At 37.5% G+C, this 25,581-nt stretch overlaps 1 protein-coding gene across 3 annotated transcripts in view; it reads right to left on the reverse strand.

The window, feature by feature from the left end:
* F8 (coagulation factor VIII) overlaps positions 1-25,581 on the reverse strand; it is a 99,809-nt gene that overhangs the window by 54,750 nt on the left and 19,478 nt on the right. For all 3 annotated transcript variants that reach the window (XM_032475652.1, XM_032475651.1, XM_032475653.1), the window contains 10 exons: positions 22,371-22,583; positions 15,715-15,783; positions 14,394-14,510; positions 12,730-12,951; positions 9,588-9,849; positions 9,128-9,299; positions 6,470-6,563; positions 5,260-5,474; positions 3,795-3,945; positions 137-346 (listed from right to left, as the gene is read on the reverse strand). In XM_032475652.1, coding sequence (XP_032331543.1) covers positions 137-346; positions 3,795-3,945; positions 5,260-5,474; positions 6,470-6,563; positions 9,128-9,299; positions 9,588-9,849; positions 12,730-12,951; positions 14,394-14,510; positions 15,715-15,783; positions 22,371-22,583 — 1,725 coding nt within the window. The remainder of the gene's footprint in view (positions 1-136; positions 347-3,794; positions 3,946-5,259; positions 5,475-6,469; positions 6,564-9,127; positions 9,300-9,587; positions 9,850-12,729; positions 12,952-14,393; positions 14,511-15,714; positions 15,784-22,370; positions 22,584-25,581) is intronic.

Here is a 25,581-nt window from a genome sequence, read left to right on the forward strand (position 1 = left end):
TAAAATGCCTTGCAATTACCAAAATCACTTGAATCATTTAGTATTGACACAAATATGATCTAGAGGGCAAAAGACCATATGAATGTCTCATGAAGCAATCACAGCTGTTAGTAAAAGAATAATATAAATAACTAACCTGGGTTTTCCATTGACATGAAGACAGTTTCTCCTGAGAAGGGGAATAGGGTAAGTGTATCTTCATAGACCATTTTATGTTTGAAGGTATATCCAGAGAAGAAGACAGAGAGGAAGTCAGTCTGTGCCCCAACACTTAGAATGTACCAGTATGCCACCTCATGCAAACAAACTGACAACTGCAAGCTATCAAAAACATAGCCATTGATGCCTGCAAAAGAAATGGAGAATAAAAGTTTTTTAGCAGTATCTGGATTTATTATTTTGGATTGTCATGATATGATTAGAAATGATTATATGTTATGTCTGTTACCTTATTCCCAAGAAGAGATAACATTATACCTTCCAAAAACATAAATTATTAATACTTGATCAGCTAAGATCTAATCTCAAAGTGAAGAGAGTCATAAACCATCATGGTTATGATGGATTTAGATGCTATATGTTGGGGGGCAGTTTGATGAAGAGCTGGGCATTTGCATGGCCTCAAAATATCTCCCTACAAATTCCTGATTAGTTGCAAGGAGAAAAATGACAACTACACAGAGGAAAAAAACAGAAAAACTAAACTTGATCTGGTGATAAAAATTAGTATCTGCTCATGTTCCAAATTCAAGGAAACAGATTTCAAAGAAGTAGGACAACTAGATCCAGCTACAAAAGACAGCATTGATGGATACAACTGAAATATTGGCTGCCAGGTAGATAAATGTATTGTGTCAATGTATTACATAATGCATCAATGTTGAATTTTCTGAATTTCACAACTCTTTAGTTATGTAAGAGAATATCATTATTCATTGGAAATACACAATGAAGTATTAAGAGTTAAAGGGGCTAATAATTTCTACAACCTATTCCCAAATGGAAAATAAGTAATAAAAATAGATACATAAGGGAAAGAGAAATAAAGCAAACACAGCAAAATGTTAAAAATGAGTGAACCTGGATAAAGGGTATATGGGAGTTCTCTACTATCCTTGCAGCCTTTCTGTAAAATTTCAAGACAGTATGATACCTTCTAATCACAGACATGTACAGGTATCTCACTGTGGTTTTAATATGCATTTCCTTAATGATTAATCATATTGACCATTTTTTTCATGTACTTATTTCCCTTCCATATATCTTCTGTGGTAATGTGTCAGTTCAAATCGTTTGCCCAGTTTTAGAGGTTGGCTTGTTTTCTCACCATTGAGTCTGAGATTTTAGATACGGATATGTGATTTGCAAATATTTCCTACCAATCTGTGGCTTGTCTTTTCATTCTCCTTAGCAATATCTTTTTTAGAGGAAAAGCTTTTAATTTTGATGAAATCCAATTTATCAAGTTTTTCATTCTATGAATTTTGATTTTGGCATCGTCTATCAGAACACTTTGCCTAGCTCCAAGTCATGAAAAATTTCCTCTACATTTTCTGTGAGACATTTTGACTTAATCTGTAAGTGTGAGATTTAGGTCGAGGTTCATCTTTTTTATATGGATGATCAATTGTTCCAATGCTATTGCATTTCTATCCTCATCAAAAATCAGTGAATCATGTATGTATGTGTCTGTTTCTGCAGTATGTATTCTAAGTCATTCATCTTTGTCAATACAATGCTATCTTGGTTACTGTAGCTTTATAGTAAGTCTTAAAATCAGGTAATAGGAGCCCCCCAACTTAATTTTTCTTTTTCAAAGTTGTCTTGGCTATTCTAGTTCCTTTTCCTCTCCATATAAATTTTATAATATACTTTTCCCTACCAACAAAAAATCGTGCTGAGATTTTAATAATGCATTAAATATATGGATGATTTTGGGAATAGCTGACATCTTTATGAGTCATCCAATCTGTGAACGTTGTATGTGTCTCACTTTTTTAGATGTTTTAAAATGTCTTTCATCAGTGTTTTGTAATTTTCAGTGTACAGGTCCTGCACATGTTTTGTTACATTTATTTCAGTTTTGAGCTATTATAAATGGTATTATTTTTGTAATTTAGATTTCCAACAGTTTTCTGTTGTTACATGGAAATATGAATGACTTTCGCAGGTTGACTTTGCATTCTGCAATCAGACTAAACTCACTTATTAGTTCTAGGAGCTTTTTTGTGTAGTTTGTGAGTTTTTTATGTAGATAATCGTGTCATATTCGGTTTTATTTCTTCCAATCTGCATGCTTTTAATTCTTTCTAGTCTCCTTCCTTAATTTACCTTTTCAACATTCTCAGATGGCTGCTCCATACATTAAGGTAAAATCCTTAACTATCCTACAGAATGCAAGTAAGAATGGTTGCAGTTTGTAGGATAGACAGAGTGACACATGCTTATTCTGTCTTAGCCAGAACCAGGGCTCCAGAAGGCACATACTTTTAATTTCAGTGGTTTCAATCAGATTGGTTTCAAAAAGACTTCTAGTTATCCGCTAGCATTGTATGACAACACTCTTTTACTCACAAGCCCACTAGTACTGTCTTATAATTTTGCCAGTCTGATAGGTAAAAAGTGCTACGGCAATGGTATTCTATTTTGCATTTCCCTGTAGTGAGGTTGAAATTTGTATCATATTTTTGACCATTCAAATTTGTGTGTGTATATAAACACATAGGTATGTATGTTATAGACTGAATGTTCCTCCCACTCAAATTCGTGTGTTGAAGTTCTAACTCCTAATACCTCAGAATGTGACTGCATTTAGAGATAGGGTCTGTAAACAAGTAATTCTTTAAAAATGAGGTCATTAGGGTGGGTTCTAACCTTATATGATTGGTGTCCTTATAGGAAGAGGAAATTTGTACACAGACATGTGCATGCACAGCGGAAAGACCATGTGAGGAAACAGCCTCAAGAACTGTGAGGAAATAAATGTCTATTGTCGCAACCAGCCAGTCTGCGGCACTTTGTTATGGAAAGCCTAGCAGACTAGTACAGTGGCCATATGTCCTTGTACATGATTATATAGTCACAGTAACAATATATTCTAACATGGGTTACCTGGACACAAAATGGTTAGTGGAAAGGTATAATATAGAAGGCAATGGGCAGGTAAAAGGGAAGGCGAAGCCAAGTAAATATCAAAAAGATCACATTGTATGCTTTAAATATGTACAATTTTTTTTAGAGGACGTACTGGGGATTGAACTCAGGACCTCATGTGTGCTAAACATGTGGTCTATCACTGAGCTATGTCCCTCCCCCCCAAATATATATAATTTTTATTTGTCAATTACATCTTGATAAAGTTGGAAAAAAAGATGTTTTTTTCATAAGGGTATAATGCCTTCATTAATCTGACTGTTAAATTGTTATAGCTGGCAATTGTTTTTCACATGTAAAATTGCATTCCCTGTGTCCTTCTGGTGTAATTTACCAACTGAGTGCATTTTATATTAAGGATGGCTTGTGTATGTTTGAGTAAATGAAAACTGTATCTTTATTTGATTTACCCTTTAAAAACAAACTTTTCTAGATATTTGATTGCCTTCTAAAAGAAAAAAATACATTATATGATCATATTTATGCATTTATATAAAATTGTATATGTTCATATGTAACAATTTTTAAGGAAACATGACTTTTGCATGGCATATAAATTAATGCATTAACTGGACTTCAGTTTGGTGGCTTCAGTTTCCCTTTATTCATTACCCACTGCACTCAAGTGCTGCTTTGCTTACTGTGCATGATGTTGGAGACTTGGAACTCTGGGTCCTGGGGCTGCACTCCATCTGCATTGGGGAGGAAGCGCTGAATATTCTCTGTGAGGTACCAGCTTTGATTCTCATCAAATACAGAAAACAGGATGACATTTCTCTTGTCTGACATCATCTGTTAATTATATGCATTGAAAGAAAGAAAGAAATGCTACCAGTATTGACAGGTGGAAATTAGCAGTCTGTGATGGAAGTGATGGCATGCATATGATATATCTATAGTCCGTTGGTTCAATTCCACTTACTACGATGGCATGTCCCAGGGCCTGGGAGTGGGAGTGGGTGCTATGAACAGTGAGTATGTTTAGAGCAAATGTGTCTTCAGGGCAAGAGGGTGACTGGACCCATTAAACTTAATTTTCCTCCGGTCACAAGTCCATACTCTGGCTGATTTTTTTGGGTAGAGTCTGTAGCATCATTCTTTCTGTGTTCAGATTACAGGATTTTCACTCTTTAAAGACCTAAGTGATTATTCAATGTCTTTCTTAAACAATTTAGTCAAGTCAAGTAAGATTAATGCCTTCCTTAAACTTTCATCTAGCAAATGCCCTTCCACAAAGCTACTAATCTATAAGAAGTTAAAAATACAAAACAGAAATCAAATAACAAAGCCAAGATGAACCGTGAAATGCTAACACTAATACTTTTAAGTTTTCCATTCACAAAGTTTAAAGTTTTTTTCAGAAGAACACTGCATATGAACCACAGTCATGAGTTAGTCACTTGCTAATTGAGTCCACTAAGATGTGCAAACTTCACTAATATTATAAATTTTATTTTGTATAGCCTATTGCTACAGAAACCAAAATGCTGAAGGGAGGAGATTGCAGAATACAGGTATATTTTAGTCATCTTCCAAAAACTGATGGAAAAGCTATAATTAGGAAAAATTAGTCAGGACAGACACATGGCCAAACTGACACCTCTCTGGATTTGTGTGCTACATGTTTTACCTGCATTAAAGGTCATAAAATGTTTCCTGACAAGTAGGAATCCTATATATCATAAATAACCAAATGGACATGTAGTCAAGCCTAAGCAATATGGAACCAAACAATGAGTTTTTGTGAAGAATTAAGCTTTTCAAATTCAGAGTACTTAACCTTGTTTTTCTAAAACAGCAGAAGTGCTCCAAATTCTAATCACATTCTGAAATATTTTATATCTTGCCCTGTATTTTGCTCAACAAATATTTATTGAACGCCTACTAAATCTTGTGCACTATGCTAGATGCTGCAGATAAGTTAACTTGTAGTCACCCACGATAAAACATGCAGGGAGGATGTCTAGGCTGTCGTATAATAAATGAGCTCATTTCTTTTATTGCCAATATTTTCTGAGAGAGTATAGGAAACGTTATCTGGAAGTTCGTACGCATTGTCATTTCAATTTAGCTTCAAACCCAGCACTTGGAAAGAGATGAACTCACCTGGTTTCCTCTTTGATCTACAGATCCTTTGTAGCAGATGAGGAGAGGGCCAATGAGCCCTGAAGCTATATCTTTCTCTAGATTAACGAAGCTTGAGTAATAGCGGGTTAGGCACCGAGGATCTGATTTAGTTGGCCCATCCTCTACAGTCACTGTCCATTTATACTTGAATATCTTTCCTGGCAGAATTGGCATATCTTTCAAATGTTTCACACCTACCCACATCCAAAACCCCAAATAGCTTGATTAGAAGTGTAACAAGCCATATATTAGTAATCATGTTGTTTTTATTGCAAGGGCTCTACAAATTTATATGCACATATGAAATTTCTCAATAAATGAAAACTAAAATTGTACCTCTTATAAGTTTAAGATTCACACGTTTTTTTTTAGAATAAAAATGTGTCCAGGAGATTTTTGCTAGCACGTTAGTTTGAATTGAAATTGGCAGGTCTACCCACTAGTACAAATAGATAGCAATATTTTAAAACCATTTTAACTACGTAACTGAAAATGTATGAGAAGAAAAAAATCTCAAGTGCTAAAAAAAACAGATATCAAAGCCACAGTGACCTGAATAGATGCCAAAGCCTAGAGCTGTAGACAAAAGAACAATCATAGCATATCACCTAGTTCTACAGTAAACTCATATACTTATAATAAGAAACACACACTAAAGCAATATAAATGCTGTTTTTTTAAGTTTAGAATAAATATATAGACAAAGCAAGGAGTTATTTAAAATAACAGTACAAAATGTAAATGTTATCACCTTTAGTTTTATAAAAGTAAAAGTATGGCTGGCAGCCATTGAGAAATGGGAGAATAGAGGAGAGGGAATGGGAAAGGGCACAGTAGAAAAAACCCAGATGGTCAATAAAAGTGTGAAAAGATGATCAATACTACAAGAAATTAAAAAAAAAAGAAATTAAAGAAATTAAAATAAAGGCAACAATGAAATACCACTTTTCAACTACCAGATTAGTAGGATTTTAAAAGACTAGCTATCAAGGGTGTGGGAAATCATATTTTCAAACATACATTTACAGATCAAGGAAGATCAGTGAACCCAAGTAGGATAAACATGAAGAAAATGATGGCCAGAGAAAAATGACACATGTGGGGAAGAATGTATAAAATTATTATTGGGGCTGTGACCTCATCTGTATCTACAGGTAAGTAAGACATATAAAAGTGAGGTAACACTTACTTTTTGGAAATCTCCCTGAGTGCAAAGGACTGACATCAGTGATTCCGTGAGGGTAGATGTTATATGGTCTGCTTGCTTGATTCTTAAATATAATCTGAAAGTATAAATGAAATATAAGATCAAGTACTAAGACAACTAGGATCAACAAGAAAAGTGTGGCCTCTCTGCAGAAAACAAAAACTCCATTATATCTACAGTATGGGAGTTTGAGCCTAGATAAAGCTCAAAATAGTCTTTGCATAAGATTGCTGAGACAGCTACTTAAGTTTCTCATTAAAGGCTCCTTTCCATTCATTTAAAGTGATTTTAATTGCTTCAAGAGGCATTCCTTGCACCTTCTCACACTAGCAATTTATGGTCATGGATTTAAAGACGCTAGTTGCAGAGCTGTGTGATTTTTCTCCTCCATCATTCTGCTGCTTAGTGGGTTTTACCAAATGAGTGGGTTTAAGACAAGACTGCAAGTAGAAGTCAGTTTTTTATCCTCATATCACGCAACCTTAGACATAGAAGCTGTGTTGATGTCCTCAGGGTTCTTAACTGCTGCTTCCACATTGTTGCTCTCCTATCCTTGCTTAATGCTGTAATCAACTATCTTCCTAGTCATTCATGCCTGCTCATCCAATGAAGATTCTACCACTGGAACCATTGTTGGGGAATTCAGTGCCCAAATGGTGGGAAAGACTGAGAGGAAGCAGTGTCTTCAGCAGACATCCAAATTTTAATTGCTACTTTATTTATTTTGTTGGCTCATATTCTTCCAGCTTGGCCATTAGAAGCGCCTGTATTTCTTTGACATTGTCCCATCCACCCCCCCCCTTTTTGAGCACTTTCTTACTTTCTGGAACCACAAGATACTCCAGGTTCATCCTGCATTTTCCTTGGCCCAGTCCTAGAGTTGTTCATTCTCCATGGATCCTTGGTTCTTTTTATTGGAGCATGGTATTAGAAACATAGACCTGGGGTGTCATTGCTTCTAGGCCCTCTCGGTCAGCAGAGCTAGGAAATATACTAACCCCAATATATATATATATATCTATAATTATTTCTATAAATATCCTTTTGTATCTGTATTAGGAAAACATGAATTCACATTATTGTCTGCAACTTTAATTCAGCATCACATGATTTATTCTAGCCTTTCCTTTTATTTATTTATAATTACCCTCTCGAACAATTAGAAATCTAGGTCCTACTATCTGTCATCCATTTATTTAATCTTCAAAGAGTAACAGTTTTCTTTATTCCTTTTCAATCTTAAATTTTAATTTTTTCTCCTAAGGATACTGGCTAGAATTTCTAGTAAAATATTAAATAGAGATGGTGATACCTGTTAGCTGTGTCTTGTCCTGATCTTAGAAGGATTTCTGAGTTTCACTACCAAGTACAAAAGTGACTCTAAGTTTTCTGCAGATCTTTATCAGGATAAGGATGTCCCTTGCAATCCCAATTTCCCAATGACTTTATTAAGAATGGAAGCTGAATTTTGATAAATGTTTTTATAAAACTATTGAGATTATCAAATGCTATTTTGCCCTTTTATGTCTCATTATATTCTTTTTTTTAAACATTTTTTATTGATTTATAATCATTTTACAATGTTGTGTCAAATTCCACTGTAGAGCACAATTTTTCAGTTATACATGCAAATATATATATTCATTGTCATATTTTTTTCTCTGTAAGCTAACACAAGATCTTGTATATATTTCCCTGTGCTATACAGTATAATCTTGTTTATCTATTCTACAATTTTGAACTCCCAGTCTATCCCTTCCTACCCCCCACCCCCTTGGCAACCACAAGTTTGTATTCTATGTCTATGAGTCTGTTTCTGTTTTGTATTTATGCTTTGTTTGTGTGGGGTTTTTTTTTTAGATTCCACATATGAGAGATCTCATATGATATTTTTCTTTCTTTTTCTGGCTTACTTCACTTAGAATGACATTCTCCAGGAGCATGCATGATGCTGCTAATGGCATTATGTTGTCGGTTTTTATGGCTGAGTAGTATTCCATTGTATAAATACACCACCTCTTCTTTATCCAGTCTCATGACATTCTTTAGTAGCTGAGTTGATGAAACCAACAATACATCTCCAAATTGATTTTTTTTAAAAAAAGTCCTAACTTTTAAAAACACTGTTCATTGAGTATTCTGTTCTTTGCAGCATAAGAATTCTTAATATTCTATGTCTAGGGTTAGGAAGCATTTTCTGGAACAGGATGGATAGTAAAGGTGCTGGGCTTTGTGAGCTACATCCAGTCTCTTCTTTTCTTTACAACTCTTTAAAAATGTAAAATCCTTCTAAGTTCAAAGGCTCTCCAAAAACAGACCATGAGACAAATTTGGCTCATAGGCCTTAGTCTGCTGATTTTTGTACTATATAACTAGTGGAAAAGTTCTAGAAGGATATGTATCAAAGTCTAAGCAATGAGTATTTCAAAGAAGTGACATGTTTAATGGATAGCATTAAATTTGTTTTCTATATACTAACATTTTAAAACAAGTTTATAATTCACATTTATTTGTGTAACATTTATAATTTTTAAAAGATCATGCCCATTGTAGACAAGGCTCAATTAGGAAGTTTTAAAAAACTCAAAGTCCTCTAGAGTTTCTCTTCCATCCCAACGTTATAGCTTTCCCTCAACTTACCAGAAGTGTGTCTCCAACTTCACCATAAAGTAAAGGTCCCAGGATTCCTGATTCATACTGAATAGCTTCACGAGTCTTAAATGTTTCATCTGTGTATGCTATAAATCGGACTTTTTTGTACTTCCTACCAATCCGCTGAGGACCATTGTTCAAATACAGACTTTTATAACTTCTGTATGAGACACAAAAAGATGAGAGGTTGGAATAGAGAATTCTAGGTAAGGGACAGGTAGCTAAAATCCAGCTCTGAAACAGCTGTCATGATTTAATCAAGGAAAGGAGTGAGAAAAATACAAGCATCCATGATGTTAATTTTCAAACATATTAATGACCCTGCCTTTTGATTCTGTACCTGTGCCCAACCCTAAACATGGCTCAGGGATTTGTTGCTTTGAATAACTAGGAAGAACTTTTTGATTATTTTTTGAAGAGAAAGCACCAAGGGTCAGAAGGTGCTCACCCGTCACTGGAGGTGAGGGAGGAGGGAGCATAGTCCCAGTCCTCCTCTTCAGCAGCAATGTAATGGACCCAGGTTTTAGGATGCTTTTTGGCAACCGAGCGGATTTGGATAAAGGGAGGAGCACTGTCACCATCAAACTTGACCACATCCATGTCAGAGTCGTAGGTATCACCATCATAATCTTCCTCTTCTTTATTATTTTTTATCCGTAGTTGGGGTTCCTCTGGGCAGCTGTCTACTTTGACATAAGCTTCCATACCATCTGGAGACAGACAAACCAAACCATGTCAGGTTACAGTGAGACTTCCTTGGTTTAACTCTTACAACTTTGTTTTCTCTTATTAGCCTTTAAGGCCCTCTCCTAGGTGTTCCCTTCTCTACACCAATGCTCTTTCTTGCAAGTCTCCTGTATGGATTACCTTCTCCATATCTAGGACTTGCTGGTTTCTTCCTTTGGTCTTTGCACTCACCATTTCCCTTCTGCCTGACTCAGCTCCAATTTGTGTGTTACCTCCTTTTTAAGACTCACTTGTTTACTCTTATAATACATATGAATATTTCTCTTTTGGAACTTACTCTGGGCCTATCACTCCCCAACTCCCAAATGATAAACAAGGACACCTGAGGAACTGCATATTTTCAGCATTTGGAAGCTTAGGTCAGACCAACTCCCCATTCCCACAGTTACCTAGTGATTGTTTTTATATACTCAGTTGAATTACGATAACAGCTCATCAGGAAAAAATGTTAATATATATATAAATTTCAGGACATATTCCAAATTCATAAGACATGAAAAGGTACAACTTAGAATTAAGGAAATATTTTATATGTCTTAAGAGCATGTCTACATGTGACTACTTGTAAACCCTATAGCAAGTCTATTCAACAATCTCAGTTTCATCTTCATATTTTATAAAATGTGGATAATAATCCCTAACCTATCTATGCCTTGTGGGTATTTTGAAGATCAATACCAAGAAGGGAGACCTGTTTACTGGTTGATGGGGAACAAGGCATATTTCAGGAGCAGCAAATGACTAGTCTGGGTTCATGTGGCCTTAAACAATTCATTCTGGATCTAAAAATGAAGGGTTTTGTCCGAGGCCTAATAAGACAAAGCATTTTTTCCCCTGAAAAACAAGGATTAAAATCAGTGTAAAGAAGTGTCAAAAGAATAAAACAAAAACAAAGTGTAAAACAAACTCCTCTTAAACTGAATCAGGCTTCAAACTAGATAGTGACAAGTATCTGTGCATATTCCTCTGTCCCTATAGGATCAAGTTCCTCTTACTTGTCCTGTATGACATCCTTTGTCCCCTAATGTCTTGTCAAAAATCTCATAAATATTATGTAACAGCTGAGGAAGAGAGGTCCCTATTCTTCATCACTACAGAGGACTATAGACAAGGTCACTCACAGGACATAAGGGGAGAATAGTTGATGCATGGTAAGATTAAATCTCTTTCCCAGGGCAACCAAGAAACCTGAAGAGAGGGTTAATACAAGAGTGATAGGAACATTTTTGGATTGGGGTGTTTATTTTTTTCTTATTGAGTCGTATGAGCTGCTTATATATTCTGGAGATCGAGCCTTTGTCGGTTTCACTTGCTAAAATTTTCTCCCATTCTGTAGGATGTCTTTTTGTTTTACTTATGGTTTCCTTGCTGTGCAGAAGCTTGTAAGTTTCATTAGGTCCCATTTTCTTATTCTTGCTTTTATTTCTATTGCTTGAGTAGACTGTTCTAGGAGAACATTTCTGAGATGTATGTCAGATAATGTTTTGCCTATATTTTCTTCTAGGAGGTTTATTGAATCTTGTCTTATGTTTAAGTCTGTGATCCATTTTGAGTTGATTTTTGTATATGGTGTAAGGGAGTGTTCTAGCTTCACTGTTCTACATGCTGCTGTCCAGTTTTCCCAACACCATTTGCTGAAGAGACTGTCTTTATTCCATTGTATATTCTTGCCTCCTTTGTCAAAGATGAGTTCACCAAAAGTTTGTGGGTTCGTTTCTGGGCTCTCTACTCTGTTCCATTGGTCTATATGTCTGTTTTTGTACCAATACCATGCTGTCTTGATGACTGTAGCTCTATAGTATTGTCTGAAGTCTGGGAGAGTTATTCCTCCAGCCTCTTTCTTTCTCTTCAGTAATGCTTTGGCAATTCTAGGTCCTTTGTGGTTTCATATAAATTTTATTATGATTTGTTCTAGTTCTGTGAAGTATGTCCTGGGTAATTTGACAAGTGCTCTTAAACATGAAAGCTTGGGCCTCCTCAACATTTTCCTCCAAAAGCTCTCAATGGTGACAATAAAGGAGTAGACAAAGAGGGTTGTTAGATCAGTCCAAGATTAAGAGTTATCAGAGTGAATATACAAGAAGGAAAATAAAGGTGAGATGATCATGTAACACGAATTTTCATAGCTTATAGTGAGAAATGGGCTCATATTAACAATAATTTGAAACTGTAGGTACCATTGTCCCAACTTGCTTATACAGGACCTTTGACCCTTTGCAAAGTCAAGTAGTCCTTGAAAACCTCATGCAGTACCTCACATATGCTCACCAACTTCCACTCGCATGTTGTTTCTCCCAGTATCCTCTATCCCCTGACATGCCCTGAGTTTCCTAGATGTCTCTCATCTCCTACCAAGTATCTACACTTCATCTCCATGTATACCAGTTGTCTGTTGTTTCATATTGAGCACTGCAATATACTGGAGCCCTTATGGTTACAACCTATGCACTGTACTTTTTTCCATTTCCCTGAATTTCTCATAAAACATCTCTTCAGCTATGACCCCAAATCCCTCTCTTCATAGTATTGAAGCCTCATTAATGGTATCGTGCTGGGAAACCAATGATAGATACACTGTCCCCCTCACTTTCACCACCTCATTCTTCCCTGGACCATTTCCCCTCCGTCTATTTCACAGGTAGATTCACCAGTAAATTCACAAGTACTACTAATAATCAAGCCCCCTTATACTCAAGGTAAAATATTTACTTTGAAAACTGGCTAAAACTAGGGAAACTCAGTTGAGGTCTAATATAATCCTATACTGGACAGTGGACAGTAAATTCCATTAAAAGAAGAGCTCGATATTTATAATGCTAGTCTTTAAGATGCACAGATATTACCATGTTGGTGTGAAGAGATATGACAGAACAATAGAAACTGGCCAAGATCCATCAGGAGTGTCTGAGCAGTAAGGAAAGTTATTGGCGAGATCTCCAAGGAAGCCTGGCGATGATTCCTCACAAGAAATGTGTGGCCTTCAAGGAAAATTGAATGTACTTCAGGGGTGGTGCCCATTCCAATCACATGCCAATAGACCGATTTCTTGTGACATCCAATCAGACCTGTAAAGTAGGAATAAGACAACTACGGTCAAGAATTAGAGAATTTGAAGTGGAAAACACTTCCTAAGATAAGATGGATGAATTGTCCCTACAAATTTTATTATCTTGACTGGAACCAAATTTCCTAAGACAGTAGGGGTACTTTCAAGCCAAGGTCATCAATGACTATCATGCTGCCAAATTCAATGGATATTTTTCAGTCTTCATGGCATCTGTTGACCATTCATTCCTTCCTGAAATTCTTTCCTCCCTTGGCCTCTGTGCCAAAATCTCTCAGGGTTTTGTTCTCCTAATTCTTATACTGCTCCTTCTTCTGTCTCCTTTCTTGATGTCTCCTCTATCCATCCATTAAATGCTAGATCACCTCAGGGCTCATCCCTAGGCCTTATTCTCTTCTTAATCAAATTCTCTCCCTCCCTGAACAATCATTCATTCTCATGGTGTTAATGATTATCCATATGCTGTTAACGCTCTTATTTCAGATCTTTCTCAGAAATCCGGACTCACACAGTCAGTCACCTTCTCCATATCTTCACCTGGATATCTCATAAAGCCCACATGTACAAAACAAAATTTTCAATCTTCATCACCTCATCTTCTTCCAGAGTTCCTTATTTCTGTGAATGGCACCATCCTGCATTCAACTATGCAAGTGAGAGCTATTCTTGTTTTGATTGTTACTTTTTCATATAATCCTATTACTACTATTTTTCACTTACTAGATAACCTGTTTATTATAACAGGCTGTCACTCAGGAACAGCCAGATGGAAGAGTGGCACCCCTGGAGAGGGCACTCTGCCCAAATCTCCATGTGTTCACCAACTCAGAAGCTCCAATCATATTATTACTGTTTCACTGCAGTATATTCTTTTCTTTTTTAATTGAAGTCTAGTCAGTTTACAATGCTGTGTCAATTTCTGGTGTACAGCATCATGTTTAAGTTATACATACACATACATATTTTCCTTTTCTTATTCTTTTCCCTTATAGATTACCACAAGATATTGAATATAGTTCTTGGTGCTATTCAGTACAAACTTGTTTATCTATTTTATGTATAGTAGTTTCAATGCAGTATCTTCTTGAATCTTTATTAAAATACTACTTAGAGCTTTTGATAAGTTGTTTTAAGCATTCTCTATTTTTATTTGTTTCTCTTTGCATATTCCCTTCATGTTTTAGGCTTCCTTAAATATTTGTTCATTCTTGGATGCCCATCTTAATTTAAGCAAAAGAAAAGAGAAATCTGTGAGCTCTGTGTATATGGGCAGTCCATGATTTTTAGGTGACTGGAAGAAGAATCAGCCACTGTACTATAAGACCTTCCAGAGAGAATTCAGTGGGCTTTCCTCTGGGGTGCAGAACTGTCTGAGAACTGGAGAAGAGAGTTCTGGTAGTGAATGCAGAAGACCCTGAGGATTCTTGAGCAGGCTGTACATACCTGGCAGAGATCTGTTTATATAGCCATTGATTGTGTGCATTGTAGGCTGGGCCCAAGCAGATGGAGGATTCATAGCCTGCGTCAGGGACTCATTTTTTCCCGAGTGCCAACTTTTCCCTGAAGAGAGAGGAGGCAAACAGAGAGGGCCACTTATGTGTCTGTCTCACGACTGACCTTCCCTTTCTCCTTCCCTCCCTTCCATGAGGCAAAGATTTCTCACTCCTTAAGCATTTTTGTCAGCACAGTAGGCAAGGATGACTTTCCTTCAAAGTCAGTAAGAAAAAGGGAGAAGAAATTTCTTGCTCAAACTGATTATCTGTCCCTATATTTATCCATATCAGTAGGTGGAAAGGAATAACAAATGTTAACTAGGAGAAGGGGGAATATTGGTAAGTTTGCACCATGATGATTTCATTTTATTCATTAGGTGACATGTTTAAAAGGAAGCAGATGAAATTCATCAGTACCTGTCCCTGTCCTAACTGCTTCGTTAGCTTGGTGCAATGAAAACCCAAGAACCCGAAAGCTTCCCAACCTTCTTCGTTCAGGCAGAAATTAATTTCAATTAATAAGAGTGAAAACACTATAAATATTATTGTAGACAGCAGCTCCTTGAAGTTGCCCCTTTGTGTAAAGGACTGAAATTTTCTGAAGCACCCAGCCTTTGGAGAATTCTTATACATTCATTCACTCATTTATTCATTCAGTCAAACATATTTACTCAGCACTACTGAACACTAAGTACTGATGACAGAGAACACAGAGCCTCTGTCTTCAAGGTGCTTACAATTTAGCCTGAATAGACAGAGAAGTGGACAATTGTAATAAAGAGTGAAGAGTGATGTAATAGACATGAGAACAGGGTATTATGGGAGAAAAGAGAAGGAGCTTAACTTTGCTTGAATGGAAAGGAATACGGGGTCAAAGAAGATAAATATTAAATAAAGCAGACAATGATGATTTCATGTGATAAGGAGGAAGCTCCAGGTACTGTGGAAATATATAAAGAGGCATCTAACCTAGAGCATGGGGAGAAGGAGAAATTTACCGGTGTGAAGCTGGAGATAGGCTTTGCAAGTGGAAGAAACAGCATGAGCAAAGGATGCAAGAAAAAGCTTCTTCCATTGGAACTCAGGTTGCACTTTTTTTCTTGGAATTCATTTCAATCCCCATCTCCTTCCTTCCTGAACAGTAATGTAGCTTATGCTTTTTCTATAATCACTTCCTCTAGACAATAATGGCCCTCATGTTTAAGGACCAGATTAAATTAATATATTTCATTTCTTTCAGGAGACCAAAAATCACATAGCAGCTCACTAACCTTCATCAAATACAGCAAAAAGTAGTACGAATTCACGCAAGGTCTGTGTCCTTTCTTTGTCCAGACTCCCTGGAAAAGAAGTGAGAGCATTTTTTTATTGAAAAGCGTATCACAGGAAATTGACACTAGGGGGACACATTTCTTCGTCAACTGCTTGAGAGCACAAATGTGTCCTTTGTCTCTTGGTTAGAAAGCAATGTTATCTCTTTGGTGTCACATCTCCTATATCAGTGTTTCTAAAAATTAATTACTAAAAAGAGATACATGATATATAGAATGGAATATTAATGGAATATTATCCAGCCTTTAGAAAGAAGAAAATTCTGCCATTTGCAAAAATGCAAATGAATCTGGAAGGCATTATGCTAAGTAAAATGTCATAGAAAGACAAATACTAAATGATTCCACTTACATATCTCATATAATGGCAGGAGGCGGGATAGGGAAAATGGGGAGTTGTTGTTCAGGGGTATAAAGTTTCAGTTATGCTAGATGAATAAGTTCTACAGATCTGCTTACAACATTGTGCCTATACTCAATGATACAGTATTGTACACTTCAAAAGTTCTTAAGATGGTAGATCTCATATGTGTTCTTAACACACACACACACAAACCCTAAGAGACACAAGGAAACTCTGGGAGGTGCTGGATATGTCTATTACCTTGATTTGGTGCTAAGTGTTTTTCTATGTCCAAAGTCATCAAATTATACACATTAAATATGTGCAGTTCTTTGTATATCAATTATATATCAATAAAGCTGTTAAAAATAAATTATATGCTATGTAGTATCAGTGAATAACTAGAAATCAAAATGTAAGAAAGAATGATGTTTACAATAGCTCAAAAAATTGAAAACTTAGGTATAGACACTGGTGGTGGCCATTTTGGAAGCTTGTTCTACCATAAGGACACTGGTGCTGGCAAGCATCACTTTGGAGCCCTTTCTCTAGCCATTAAGCACTGGCCACCAGCCAGTAAGCACCAGTCCCAGGACCTCTCAGGCCAAACAGCCAGCAATATGGGGACCCAGTCTGGCCCACCAGCAGACCAGAACCAGCCTGGGACCCCAGGCCCCCCTGCCAGCCATGTTGGCACCCAGCCCTACCCACAAGTGGAGTGGCACCAGCCCTGGGCCTCCCAGGGCTATGCAGCCAGCTGCACCAGGACCAGCCCTACCCAACAGGGACCAACAGCCTCTGCACAAGGAAGGGCCTGGCTGCCAACTATGTTGGGGGCCAACTCTCCCTACCAGGATGCCCATAGTGTGGCTCCATCATAACAGAAGCGTCCACACAGCCCACATGTGGGGGCACCCCTGGAACATATGGCTCTGGTGATGAGAGGAGAATGCACTGCTGAGACACATAAGACATTTACTACATAAGGCCACTTCTCCAGGACTAGGAAATGTAACCTGCCAAATACACAGAAATAAAAACAGAAAATAGGGCAAAATGAGGAGACAGAAGAATTATGTTCTAAACAAAGGAAAAAGATAAAAACATCAGAAGAAGTAAGCAAAGTGGAGGTAAGTAATCTATCTTATAAAAAGTTCAAAGTAATGATCATAAAGATGCTCAGAGAATTTGGGAGAAGAATGGATGCACACCAGGACATATTTCACAGAACTAGAACAAATCATAATAAAATTTATATGAAACCACAAAGGACCTAGAATTGCCAAAGCATTACTGAAGAGAAAGAAAGAGGCTGGAGGAATAACTCTCCCAGACTTCAGACAATACTATAGAGCTACAGTCATCAAGACAGCATGGTATTGGTACAAAAACAGACATATAGACCAATGGAACAGAATAGAGAGCCCAGAAACGAACCCACAAACTTTTGGTGAACTCATCTTTGACAAAGGAGGCAAGAATATACAATGGAATAAAGACAGTCTCTTCAGCAAATGGTGTTGGGAAAACTGGACAGCAGCATGTAGAACAGTGAAGCTGGAACACTCCCTTACACCATATACAAAAATCAACTCAAAATGGATCAAAGACTTAAACATAAGACAAGATACAATAAACCTCCTAGAGGAAAACATAGGCAAAACATTATCTGACATACATTTCAAAAATTTTCTCCTAGAAGAAATAAAAGCAAGAATAAACAAATGCAACCTAATGAAACTTACAAGCTTCTGCACAGCAAAGGAAACCATAAGTAAAACAAAAAGACAACCTACGGAATGGGAGAAAATTTTAGCAAGTGAAACCGACAAAGGCTTGATCTCCAGAATATATAAGCAGCTCATACGACTCAATAAGAAAGACACAAAGAACCCAATCCAAAAATGGGCAGAAGACCTAAACAAGCAATTCTCCAAGGAACACATACAAATGATCAATAGGCACATGAAAAAATGGTCCATATCACTAATTATCAAAGAAATGCAAATCAAAACTACCATGAGGTATCACCTTACACCAGTCAGAATGGCCGTCATTCAAAAATCCACAAATGACAAATGCTGGAGAGGCTGTGGAGAAAGGGGAACCCTCCTACACTGCTGGTGGGAATGCAGTTTGGTGCAGCCACTGTGGAAAACAGTATGGAGATTCCTCAAAAGACTAGGAATAGACTTACCATATGACCCAGGAATCCCACTCCTGGGCTTGTATCCAGAAGGAAATCTACTTCAGGATGACACCTGCACCCCAATGTTCATAGCAGCACTATTTACAATAGCCAAGACATGGAAACAGCCTAAATGTCCGTCAACAGATGACTGAATAAAGAAGATGTGGTATATTTATACAATGGAATACTACTCAGACATAAAAACCGACAACATAACGCCATTTGCAGCAACATGGATGCTCGTGTAGAATGTCATTCTAAGTGAAGTAAGCCAGAAAGAGAAAGAAAAATACCATATGAGATCGCTCATATGTGGAATCTAAAAAACAAAAACAAAAACAAACAAACAAACAAACAAACAAAAACAAAGCATAAATACAGGACAGAAATAGACTCATAGACAGAGAATACACACTTGTGGTTGCCAGGGGGGTGGAGGGTGGGAAGGGATAGACTGGGATTTCAAAATTGTAGAATAGATAAACAAGATTATACTGTATAGCACAGGGAAATATACACAAAATGTTATGATAACTCACAGAGAAAAAAATGTGACAATGAGTGTGTGTATGTCCATGAATGACTGAAAATTTGTGCTGAACACTGGAATTTGACACAACATTGTAAAATGATTATAAATCAATAAAAAGTGTTAAAAAAAAGTTCAAAGTAATGATCATAAAGATGCTCAGTGAATTTGGGAGAAGAATGGATGTACACAGTGAGAATTTTAACAAAGGGAAAATATAAAGAACAACCAAACAGAGCTGAAGAATACAATAACTGAAATTTTAAAATACACTAGAAGTAATCAACAGTAGGCTAAGTGATAGCGAGGAACAGACTAGTGAACTGGAAGACAGAGTAGTGGAAATCACCTAAGCTGCACAGAAAAAAGAAAAAAGAATTTTAAAAAATGAGAACATTTTAAGAAACTTCTGGGACAACACCAAACATACTAACATTTGCATTATAAGGATCTCAGAAGGACAAGAGAGAGAAAGGGGCAGAAAACATATTTGAAGAACTAATAGCTGAAAACTTCCTTAACCTGGGAAAGGAAACAGATCCAAGTCCAGGGAGTACAGACAGTCCCAAAAAGGATCAACCCAAGGAAAGCCACACAAAGACACACTGTAGTTACAATGGCAAAAATTAAATACAAAGATAGAATCTTGAGGGGAGGGTGTAACTCAGTGGTAGAGCGCATGCTTAGCTTGCATGAGGTCCTGGGTTCAATCCCCAGCACCTCTTCTAAAAAAAAAAAAAAAAAGATAGTATCTTAAAAGCAACAAGGGAAAAGCAACAAGTAACATAAAATGGAACTCCCATAAGGCTATCAGCTGACTTTTCAGCAGAAACTCTACAGGCCAGAAGGGAGTGGCATGATATATTCAAAGTGGTGAAGGGAAAACCGTATAATCAAGAATACTCTACCTAGAAAGGCTCTTGTTTAGATTTGATGAGGATATTAAAAGCTTTACAGACAAGTAAAAGCTAAAAGAGTTCAGTGCCACTAAACCAGCTTTATGGGAAATGTTGAGGGGACTTCTCTAAGGGAGAAAGAAAAGACCACAACTAGAAATATGAAAATTATAAGAGGAAAATTCTCACTGGTAAAGGCAAATGTACAGTAAAGGCAGGAGATAAACCATTTATAAAGCTAGTAGGAATGTTAAAAGAGAAGAGGAGCAAAACCACCTACATCCACAATAAGTAGTTAAGGTACATACATGACAAAAAGACGTAAAATATGAAGTAAAAAATATTAAAAGTGGTGGAGGTGATTAAAAATGTAGTGTTGTTAGAATGCATTCAAACCTAAGAGGTCATCTACCTAAAATCATATATATATATATAGTATGTATATATATATATATATATATATATATATATAGATTGTTATATATGAACCTCAAGGTAACTGCAAACCAAAAATCTATAATAGATACACACAAAAGAGAAAAAAATCCAAACATAACACTAAAAAAAGTTATCAAATCACAAGAGAAGAGAACAAAAGAAGAAAGGAACAAGAAAGACCTATAAAAACAAACATAAAACAATTAAGAAAATGGCAATAAGTACATACCTATTAATAATTAGATGTAAATGAATGAAAGGCTCCAAGAAAAAGACAAAAAGTGGCTGAATGGGTATAAAGACAAGACCCCTAGATACTCACTTCAGATCTAGAGACACATACAGGCTGAAAGTAAGGGGATAGAACAGTGAACAATCAAAAAGTAAAATTAAGAAAATCCCACTTACAATCACATCAAAAAGAATAAGATACCTAGGAATAAATCTAACCAAGGAGGTAAAATACTTGTACTCAGAAAATTATAAGACATTGATGAAAGAAATCGAAGATGACACAAACAAATGGAAAGGTACACTGTGCTCATGGATTGGAAGAATTAATATTGTTAAGGTGTCCATAATCCCCAAGGCATTCTACAGATTCAATGCAATGTCTTTCAAAAGCTAGTGGCATTTTTCACAGAACTAGAACAAATAATTCTAAAATTTGTGTGGACCATAAAGGACCAGGACACCCAAAGCAATCGTGAGAAAGAACAAAGCTGGAGTAATCATGCTCCCTGACTTCAGATTATACTTTAGTTATCAAAACAGTCTGGTACTGGCACAAAACCAGATACAGAGATCAGTGGAACAGAATAGAGAGCCCAGAAATAAACCCACACATTTATGGTCAATTAACCTAAAGGAAAGGAGGCAAGAACATACAATGGGGGAAAATACAGCCTCTTTGACAAATGGTATTGGGAAAACTAGACAGATACATGCAAAATAATCAAACTGGACTACGTTCTAATACCATATAGAAAAATAAATTCAAAATGGATTAAAAGACAACCAATAACAAGTGTTGACAAGGATGTGTAGAAAAGGTAACCCTTGTGCACTGTTGGTGGGTATGTTCAGCCACTATGGAGGACAGTATGGAAGTTCCTTAAAAAGTTAAAAATAGAACTACCCTATGATCCAGTAATTTTACTTCTGGGTATTTTTCTGAAGAAAATGAAAGCTCGAATTCAAAAAATTGTATATACTCCTATGTTCATAGCAGCATTATTTACAGTTGCCAAGATATGGAAGCAATCTAAGTATCCATCAATAGACGATTAGCTAAAGAAGATGTGGTATATATATATATATATATATATATATTTATGCAATGGAATATTACTCAGCCATGAAAAGAAAGAAATAATGCCATTTGCAGCAACATGGATGGACCAGACAGCATTATGCTGAGTGAAATAAGTAACACAGAGAAGGACAAATATCATGTCATTTCACTTATATGTGGAATATAAAAAAACAAAATAAATGAACAAACATAACAAAATGGAGAAAAACTCAGATACAAAGAACAAACAGGTGGTTGCTAGAGGGGAGGGGTTGAAGGGATGAGTGAAATAGGTGAGGGAGATTAAGAGGTACAAACGTCCAGTTACAAAATAAATGAGTCACAGGGATAAAATGTACAGCATGAGGAATATAGTCAATGATGCTGTAATAACTTTGCATTTGACAGATGGTAACTAGATTTATGGTGGTGATCATTTTCTAATGTACAGAAATACTGAGTCACTATGTCAGTTGGAAGTACATGATTTTTAGAATAAAAACTTGTAAACATATATAAATGCTTGCTTTTCTCAGATTTTTATGTTTCTGGGTCCAGTATGACAAACTAAACCCCTGAAGTGGGCTAGGCACCATTGATCATACACTTGGATATGTTTACCTGCATGGAGGTTTCCAGGAACCTAACACAAAATTGACGAAAGGCACTACTGAGACAGCCCATAGGATATTTGTAGTAGAAAGTAGAAGTGCTTTGAGAAGAGAGACCTAATTCCAGAACTTTTACGGCTACATAGGATGGGCACATGTTCCTCTCAGAGACTGGATCATGCCCCTTTTCATGGGCATCATGTTGGGCACAGAAGCCTCTTTCAGATGCACTGAAAGTGCAGACCCAGGCGTTTGCACTCGCTTCAGCTCCGTCTTACCCTTGCTTATCCTTACCTTCTCTACAAACCAGCAGGGCTCCAACGAGGCCTGAGTTCAAATCCCTTACCAGGTCCACATGAGAAAGATATGAGTAGGTAAGACATGGTGGGTCAGAGGCTGTTGGACCATTTTCTTTCAGGACCTGCCAAACGTAGGTATGACTTTTACCAGGAATGACTTTATCATCTTCCTTCTCCCTTTGGCTGGTTTGATCCTTGTATTCAGCACCTAAATCAAGAAGGGATAAAATTGTCCTTTTTGTGTCCATTGTGCACTCAAGGAAACATCAATTTACTGCTGCCACTAGATTCTACACAAGAAACTGTGTTTCTGAAACTTAATTTGGAATACCTGCAAGCAGCAGTTACAAATGGTGAGAAGCCTCGTACTGCAGAGCAGCTCTTCACCACTAATGCAAATATGAATGGTTGAGCAGTTCTCTGAGACCTTCAGATTCTAACGAGTAATACTACTTCCATTATTGCATTTTTTGTCTAATTTAAGTCCATTTGATAGGTTGTCAGACAAGTGGGGCCACTGGGCAGACAGGTGGAGGAGAGGGAGGATGGTTCGTAGGATGATGTTATGCCCGCCTCCAGCATAAATGGATTTTACTTCTTCTAAATGAGTGCCAACAAAACAAAGAAACAAAAAGACCAAACCTGGTTAAAACCCGACAGCCATGACTGTGCAGTAGCAGAAAGGACTTAACTGGACACGATCGATGTTCATTGTGTTATAATTAGCACTGCGGCTTAGCCCCCGCCGCCCATGGGTTTTCTGTGCGCATCATGGGGAAGGACATGTGCAAAGGGGCCGAACACGACTGAGCACTCCAGGAGCAAGAGGCGTCCATCAATCAAGAGAGCACCTCCAAGCCAGGTGCAAGAGAAGGGAGACAAAAGCCGCCGCTTTTCCTCCCTTGGGTCAGCCTGCCTCCCGTTCTTGGGGCTGTATGCTTCCTTTTTAAAAATAGATCTTTTAAAATCTTTCACTACACACCGCGCCATCTCCCGACTGCAAACTTGTCTTTCGGCTATGACAAGCACCGGGGTCTTTACCTTTTGCGGTAACAAATTCAACTTAGTAGATATACACTGGGTATGTATTTTGTCTTAGACTCTTTACTAAGCACCTGGTAAAGCTCAGGGAAGGGTGAGATGTAGGGTTTTTAAAAAAGTTTTAAACTTGGTTCTTCTCTGGCAGGGCAGACCACGTTGGGGGTAGATAGTTTCTGGCTGTCCCATCCTTAGTGATGTTAAAATTGATCCCTGGCTTAGCCTGATACCTTTATTCTAAGCTGAACGCTCTATGTGTTCATTGTTAATGAAATGTTATTGCTTCTAGGTCATTTCAGTAGACAGAAGTAGAAAATATTTAAAGGCACTGACCTTAACACTTCTACTGAAACACTTTTTTAGCAACTTACCTTAACTTGTTGGATTTAGAATGGTTTCTGGCATTCCAGGGCAGCCCAAGGCATTCGAATAGGGTGCTCCTCATTTATACCCCATCTTATCCCACAGCATCTATACGTCTAAAAGAGGGACATCTCCAGCAGAACAGTACAGGAAACCCCCTGCACTGCCCCTACTCTGCCCATATTTTATTACAAACTCTCAGCAAACAAAGACCACTGTGAAAGTGCAGGTGGGTGGTCCCCACTATAAGGTCAGCCTCTTTGGTAAAGGGGCGCCCCCTCCAGTGTGCACTGGGTACACTTGGCTTCATCCAGAAGCAACGGCAGATCAACACCTGTGCTTGGAACACCGTGTTGGACATTTAGAAATGCCTGGAGTTACACATAGGGGTGGAGACTGTGGTTCAGGCCCTTGTGTGATTGTGGATTGGTATCAAATTCTGAACCATGAGTACGTTTGAATAGGGAAATGGCTGCAACTGTGTCTATAACGTTTAATTCTTTCAAATAAATTAAGCAAAGATGGCAAAATGTTAAGATTTGGCAAAGTGAAGTGATGGGTACATGTTTGTTTGCTCTGTTATTTCCTGTACCTTTTATATTTGAAATACTTCATTAGGAAAAGAATACCCCTTTTCGTAACAATAAGGCTGAGGAGAAGGACGGTGAATGGATTGGGAGAAGTGTAGCAGTAGGATGGCTGAGGGACCATTTGAGGTGTGGCATTATCAACATAGTGATACAATTCTACTTGGTTGTGTGACTTTCACTTCAACCATGACCACTCACTTGGTTGCTAGGACAATAGGTGTGGAAGAGATTTAACCAAGGTAGTGGTTTAGCCAAGTGGATAGAATGGAGATCAAGGAGGCCAGGAACTTGTGCAAAGTTGTGGTGAGCCCAGGGCATACAAATTGGGCAAGGAGGGAAGTAAAGACTTAAGAGGCAAGGCAGATGGTGAAAACTTTAGGGTCCGTGGATAGTGGATCCCAATGAGAATGAAGAGTTGTTGGAGTGGACAGTGAGAGAGTGACAGCTGGAAAAATAGGAGGTGATGCTCAGAATGTTTATTTCCTTTCCATCAGAGTCTTACCTGAGCTTATATATCAGCCAGATGAAAATATTCTAAGCAGAATGTGTTTTGTGTAATTTTCATCTTATATGAGGAACAACATTGTGGGAACATCTGAGAGTTCAAGGAGTCTGCCTGTCTGCTTCCAGTGCGCCTTTTGCATGGAAGATATCCTAATGAGTGTACAGAATCAACAGAGCCCACTCCTAAAAGGCAGTCATTTTGTAGTTATCCCTTGAGCCAGTCAAAGCTTTCTCAAGTGCTTTTGAGCTTGAGATACCCAATGAAAAGAGAAAAGTTGGTGAAGAAATCATAGAGCTTCCAGTTGAGAAGACTGGCTAACAAACGGGCTCAAATACACTGGTGTAAAACAATCACAATTTTATTATGCTCATTGATTCTGTAGATCAGGCATTCAGATAGGGCACAGATAGGTTGGCTTCTATGCCCCATGATGGCTAGCTGAGGGCTAGAATCATCTGGAGGCTTTTTAAATCACATATCTAATAGCTGGGCTGAAGGTTTAATGACAGCCTCAGAAGTCACAAACGATTGTACGTGTATCACAGCGGTTATCAACCCACACAGATTAAAGGGGAAGAATTATAGAGCACAGATTTTGATGGGAGGAATATCAAAGCACCTGCTACCATGCGTTAAAAGCACCACACCAGGGCATTGTGAAAATAAGCAACCAGGTATTTTGAAGTTGTTAGCTATCTCAGCAAGACTGC

Source organism: Camelus ferus, chromosome X, assembly GCF_009834535.1.
Source record: "Camelus ferus isolate YT-003-E chromosome X, BCGSAC_Cfer_1.0, whole genome shotgun sequence".
Lineage (NCBI taxonomy): Eukaryota > Metazoa > Chordata > Mammalia > Artiodactyla > Camelidae > Camelus > Camelus ferus.